This window comes from Xenopus tropicalis, chromosome 2 (genome assembly GCF_000004195.4).
Source record: "Xenopus tropicalis strain Nigerian chromosome 2, UCB_Xtro_10.0, whole genome shotgun sequence".
Lineage (NCBI taxonomy): Eukaryota > Metazoa > Chordata > Amphibia > Anura > Pipidae > Xenopus > Xenopus tropicalis.
This window is the reverse complement of record NC_030678.2, coordinates 1447594-1454464: the sequence shown is the minus strand read 5'-3', so window position 1 is coordinate 1454464 and position 6871 is coordinate 1447594. Positions and strand designations below refer to the sequence as shown.

Below are 6871 nucleotides of genomic sequence, written 5' to 3'. Positions count from 1 at the left end.
TGAGTGTATGGGGGGGCAGTGTGTGTGTGTGAGTGTACAATGGGGTGCCAAAGTGGTGAGTGTATGGGGGGGCAGTGTGTGAAGTGTATGGGGGGGAGTGTGTGAGTGTATGGGGGGGCTAGTGTGTGGAGTGTATGGGGGGGCAGTGTGTGTGTGTGTGTATGGGGGGGGCAGTGTGTCTGTGTATGGGGGGGCAGTGGTGTGTGTAGGGGGGCCATGGTGTGAGTGTGTGTGTATGGGGGGCAGTGTGTGTGTATGGGGGGGCAGTGTGGTGTGTGTTAGTGTGACACAATATATGTAGATCCCTAGACCCACAACATTCCCTAGTGTATGTACAGTATAATAGGTATGTGTCAGTATGTGAGTGTGGGTGTATGCAGATTCTGCCCCAGGGGACTTTTCCCCCTCCCCTCTCCCTCCCTTGGGGTGCCCCCTGCCCCCCCTGCCCCCCAGGTCCTGCCCCGTGGGCTGAACACATTGCGGCTGATGAAGGGGAAGTTTATTGCAGTCGGTACGAGGCTAAGAGGCTGGGGGGGGGGGGGCCCCCCCCCCCAGGGCCAGGGCCCAAAAAATGAAAAAAAATGGGGGGGGACTCCTGGGTAAGTGCCGGGGGGTGTAACACAATTCTGCCCAAGGGGGGGGCTTATACCTGGGGAGTTTAGGTTTTGGGGGTTCAGACTTATCTCTGTCCCTTTACAGATATCTGACTTGGGTCTCACACTCGCCCATCTCCTACACAGGCGGCTGACTCTCTCTCATCTCTTTGAAGTGTTTATTCTTTTAGAGAACCCCTGTACCCCTGAATTGTCTAATCTAGAAGTCACCCTATTAACCCTTGCAAGTGAAATTTTAGGGAGACCCCTGAATTGTCCTTTTGGGGGGTTGAAATTTCTGGGTAAAGGGCAGAACTGCTCCTCTCACATTTCTCTGTCTCCCACAGTTCAGCAGGCGGGCCCCTAGCCCATGTGGCCCCGGCACTCTCTGGGGAATGGACTTATCACGGGGCCCCGCGCTCCTCCATGGCCTCTTTGTACTGTGCGCAGTGCTGAGTGCAGGTAACGTGTATCTCTGTCTGTTGTGTGAGTGTGAGTGGGGGGCACTAAAGTGCATGTGAGTGTGGCACGGCAGTGAGTATTGGTGAATCTGTGAGTATAATCTCCCTATAGTCGTGGGTCTGGGAAGTGATGGTAACTGTGAGTGTGCGAGGCTGTGAGTGTGCGAGGCTGTGAGTGTGCGAGGCTGTGAGTGTGCGAGGCTGTGAGTGTGCGAGGCTGTGAGTGTGCGAGGCTGTGAGTGTGCGAGGCTGTGAGTGTGTGTGAGTGTGAGTGTGCGAGGCTGTGAGTGTGCGAGGCTGTGAGTGTGCGAGGCTGTGAGTGTGCGAGGCTGTGAGTGTGCGAGGCTGCGAGTGTGAGTATATATAAATATCGAAAGGCTGAAACTGTGCTGTGGGAATTGTATTCTCTCTCTTTGGGCACAGGGATTGGCTGGATGTATATCAGGTGGGCAACTCGGGCAGGTGGGTGACACCGGGCGCTGCCACGTGGTTGGTCAGCACTACAGGGGGGGGTTACACTGGGAGTCGGGGATTCCTTGGTGAGTGTGTGTAGGGACATAAGGAGTTTACCTCCCCAATATGGGAAATCCCCTGTAGAGTAAGCAGTGCCCTGTGGGTGCATCCCCATTGGCCCAGGGGAGTTACGAGGATTTTCTGGTCTGCAAAATGGAGGGACCCGGTCTGTTTGGCCTATATGGAGGGGCGCTTGGTGCTGAGGAGAAGTGTGGACCCTAGAGTGGGCAGGGCAACAGAGTGGGTGTCATGGAGACGGACTCCCCCTTGTTATGAGCGATAGTGACAGGAGGGGACAGTTATTAGAGCAGCCAGGTGCTCCACCGAGGTCCTTGTAGTGAGGGGCAGTCCCAGCAGACTGTGGGGAATCCAGTGGGTGGAACCCCGGTACTGACGGACCCCATGGAGGCACAATATTACATACACAGGTACCTCACTGCTCCGTGGCCCTGAGCTCCTCCCTCCTAACGCGTTTCACACCATTGGGCGCTTCTCCGGAGGAGGGTTGTTATGTGTGAATGTGAGTGTGAGTGGTACCCTGAGTGCAGCTCTGTAGGGTGGCACCTTAATCCATTTACCCAATGCTCTGTCTGCCCCCCCAGGTGTGGCTCGCCAGGTGCCTATCTCGGCCCAGGTGGGTGCCAGTGCCATCCTGCCATGTGACGTGCCCACGCCCAGCGACTCGCAGTGGGAAACCCTTCGTCTGTTTGTCCAGAGACAGAATCATGGCGACCGCGAGACGGTTGTGTTTTCCTTCTCGGAAAACGCGGAGCAAACGGGGCACCAAACCCCGCGGTATAGAAACCGCACCCACCTGTTCCGCCATAATGCCAGCCTCTCCCTGTCCCACATCCACCCCTGGGACGAGGGGCAATACGTGTGCCATGTCTTCCTGAGGGACAAGGGGGAATATCAGCCCCCCCTAACAACCAAGCTGAGTCTCTCTGTCTGGGGTAAGTACTGTCTGTGGTAAGTGCCAATCAGCCCCCCACTATCAACTGATCTGTCTGCACCCCATACAGGTCTCTCTGGCCCATACTGCCCCAATATCAGATATATCTGCCCCACAGCCCTCTGCCCTAATAACAGATATATCTGCCCCATAGCACCCTGCCCCAATATCAGATATATTCGCCCAAGCCTCTGCCCTAATAACAGATATATCTGCCCCATAGCACCCTGCCCCAATATCAGATAAATCTGCCCCACAGCCCCCTGCCTTAATAACAGATATATCTGCCCCATAGCACCCTGCCCCAATATCAGATATATCTGCCCCACAGCCCCCTGCCTTAATAACAGATATATCTGCCCCATAGCTCCCTGCCCCAAAAATCAGATATATCTGCCCCATAGCTCCCTGCCTAATAAAAGATATATTCTGCCCCAATAGCCCTGCCCTAATACAGATATATCTGCCCCATAGCTCCCTGCCCTAAAATAACAGATATAAATGCCCATAGCTGCCCTGCCTAATAACAGATATTACTCTGCCCCATACCCCCGCCCTAATAACAGATATATCTGCCCCACAGCCCCTGCCTAAAACAGATATACTGCCCCATAGCACCCCTGCCCAATATCAGATATATCTGCCGCCAACAGCCCCTGCCTTAATAAACAGATATATCTGCCCATAGGCTCCTGCCAAAATCAGATATATCTGCCCCATAGCTCCCTGCCCTAATAACAGATATATCTGCCCCATAGCACCCTGCCCTAATAACAGATATATCTGCCCCATAGCTCCCTGCCCTAATAACAGATATAAATGCCCCATAGCTCCTTGCCCTAATAACAGATATATCTGCCCCATAGCACCCTGCCCTAATAACATATATATCTGCCCCATAGCTCCCTCCCTAACTAACGATATATGCTGCCCCATAGCTCCCTGCCCTAATAACAGATATATCTGCCCCATAGCTCCCTGCCCTAATAACAGATATATCTGCCCCATAGCTCCCTGCCCTAATAACAGATATATCTGCCCCATAGCTCCCTGCCCTAATAACAGATATATCTGCCCCATAGCTCCCTGCCCTAATAACAGATATATCTGCCCCATAAGTTCTCCCTAGCCCTAATAACAATATATCTGCCCCACGTCCCTGGCCCTAATAACAGATATAACTGCCCCATAGTCCCTGCCTAATATCAGATATATCTGCCCCATAGCACCCTCTGCCCTAATACCAGATATATCTGCCCCACAGCTCCCTGCCTATAACAGATTAATTTGCCCCATAGCTCCTGCCCTAATAACAGATATATCTGCCCCATAGTTTTCCCTGCCCTAATAACCAGATATATCTGCCCCATAGCTTTCCCCTCCCTAATAACAGATATATCTGCCCCATAGCTCCCTGCCCTAATAACAGATATATCTGCCCCATAGCACCCTGCCCAGGGAGTTCTGTAATTGGCTGTTTCCTCCCTATGCAGCTGATTTCTCTAAGCCAATGATAGAGGAGAGAGACGGGGAGGCTGAGTGCGTGTCGGTGGGGGGGTTCCCCGAAGGCCGGTTGTCCTGGACACTCGCACCCCCCGCCCGTACTGAGTGGGCAAACACCAGTGGGGAGCGACACCCACAGACCAGGCTGTACAATGTCAGTGCGCGGATTCCACTAGATACCTCCGTGGGGGGCAGAGTGACCTGCTGTGTGCACTACGCTGGGGGGCAGTTGTGCAGTGACCCCTGGGGTAAGTCTGGGGGGGGTATGGCATATACCACTGCTCCTAGTGTGGGGGGGTCTAACAACTCATTCTTCCTCTGGTTCCAATTAGATGTTCCGCCTAATGGGGAGCGATCGCCCCACAATCAGGCACCCTCATGGGGGGGAGCTCATTGGACCTGGTACCTCAGCCTCACTTTGGGTCTAGCAGCCTCTCATTCGCTCAGCTGAATACACAGTAAGTACATCCCCAAATGTACAGTATATACATTATATATACTATGGGGCAGATATATTTGTTATTAGGGCAGGGTGCTATGGGGCAGATATATGTTATTAGGGCAGGGAGCTATGGGGCAGATATATCTGTTATTAGGGCAGGGTGCTATGGGGCAGATATATCTGTTATTAGGGCAGGGTGCTATGGGGCAGTTATATCTGTTATTAGGGCAGGGTGCTATGGGGAGTTATATTCGTATTAGGGCAGGGTGCTGATGGGGCAGATATATCTGTTTATTAGGGCAAGGAGCTATGGGGCAGTTATATCGTTATTAGGGCAGGGTGGCTATGGGGCAGTTATATCTGTTATTAGGGCAGGGTGCTATGGGGCAGTTATATCTGTTATTAGGGCAGGGTGCTATGGGGCAGATATATCTGTTATTAGGGCAGGGAGCTATGGGGCAGTTATATCTGTTATTAGGGCAGGGTGCTATGGGGCAGTTATATCTGTTATTAGGGCAGGTGCTGACTGGGGCAGATAATCGTTATTAGGGCAGGGACTATGGGGCCCAGCTTATATCTGTTATTAGGGCAGGGTGCTATGGGGCAGTTATATCTGTTATTAGGGCAGGGTGCTATGGGGCAGATATATGTTATTAGGGCAGGGAGCTATGGGGCAGATATATGTTATTAGGGCAGGGAGCTATGGGGCAGATATATGTTATTAGGGCAGGGAGCTATGGGGCAGATATATGTTATTAGGGCAGGGGGGGGGTATGTATGTACAAATCAGATGTAAGAATACATTTGTTTGATTGCAGGGAGCCTGTGAGACGGGATTGGTTGTTATGTTCCAGTAACAGGGTCCCATTCTTATGGCCTCTGTGAGGCAATGAACCAGATATGCCCCGAATACGCCCCGGATATGCCCCAGATACGCCCAGATACCCCCCGGATATGCCTGGATACACCCAGGATACGCCCGGATACGCCCTGGATACGCCCCGGATATGCCTGGATACGCCCAGGATACACCCGGATACGCCCTGGATACGCCCTGGATATGCCAGGATACGCCCTGGATACGCCCCGGATACGCCCGGATACGCCCAGGATACGCCCTTGATACACCCGGATATGGCTATTCAGCCGGTGGCACCCACTACAGCTAAACTTATATTTATGTTGGATTAGGGTGACAGGTTAAACAAAGTAAAGGGTAATTACTATGAAGCCAACATGGATCTCCCACCCCAGGGACACTGCTGGGACAGGGAAAAGAATCCCGGGGGGCCGGGGAGTTGCAAAGTGACTGCCCAATTGCACAGGGGCCTTCTGTTCCCAGCACCTCCCCTTGCGTCCACTACTCCTGGGATCCTGGGGTGCAGGACACTCTCCCAGCTGCTAAAGTTTGGGGGGCGCCTAGGAGACCATAAGAGAGAGAGAGAGAGGTTTTTCTTCCTACACTGGATATGATTGGTTCCATCGTTCATTTGGCCCAGTCCAAGTCACAATGAAGCCCATTGGTTACTGCACTACCCCAACCATGTAACCTCCAATAGCAAAGCACCTGTTACCTGTTGTCATAGCGACAGAATAAAGTCTTATATTTTTTATAAAACCCAAAGTTCTGTGCCATTAGAATGAAGCTGCACCATTGGGGTACAAATAGGGACCCCCCCAACCAGGAAGGTGTTTTGCTAATGTTATGAATAAGGTGGGTAAAAAAAAAGTAACAGGGCAATTTAGGGGCCCCGGCACCTTTCTCTCCATTAAAGCCTAATGGAAGTGCAGCTGAAGTTGTGCCCCAGGGCAGGGGAGCCTGGTATGTAATGCCCTAGTCAGGCAGTGAGGGCAGGGTCCCAGCCTTTCCATTGCCCTTCTGCCCTAGGGCCCCCCCCCCTTACTAACAGATAACAGCACAAGAGCCCCATGGGCCCATATCAGTTGCACAGTGAGTGCCTCAGCCAATCAGAGCCTTACCTGCAGCGTTTGGGGAAGCCACAAGCTCTCTGTACAAGGGGGGGTGGGATCTGTTACCCACGGTGACATGTCCCCCCCCCGGCACTTCCCCAAACTGGGACTGTGGTTACGGCTTCCCCCCCGGCACTCACTCTGATTGTGATGCACAATGTAGCGCTCATCTCTGGCACTGGTACTGGCATTGGTACCACTCATCTCTGGTACTGGTACTGGTACTGGCATTGGTACCACTCATCTCTGGTACTGGTACTGGTACTGGCATTGGTACCACTCATCTCTGGTACTGGTACTGGTACTGGCATTGGTACCACTCATCTCTGGTACTGGCACTGGCACTGACTCTGGTACTGGCACTGACTCTGATTGTGATGCACAATGTAGTGCCCACATCCGCAGGCTTTGGTACCACTCATCTCTGGTACTGGTA

At 52.8% G+C, this 6871-nt stretch overlaps 1 protein-coding gene across 1 annotated transcript; it reads left to right on the top strand.

Moving 5' to 3' along the window:
- Positions 1-612: 612 nt before the first annotated feature.
- cd80 (CD80 molecule) lies at positions 613-6082 on the top strand. The gene is made up of 5 exons (XM_031896412.1): positions 613-1055; positions 2170-2520; positions 4013-4270; positions 4355-4480; positions 5283-6082. The coding sequence occupies exons 1-4, from the start codon at positions 989-991 to the stop codon at positions 4471-4473; spliced, it is 795 nt and encodes a 264-aa protein (XP_031752272.1). The 5' UTR covers positions 613-988; the 3' UTR covers positions 4474-4480; positions 5283-6082.
- Positions 6083-6871: the final 789 nt, after the last annotated feature.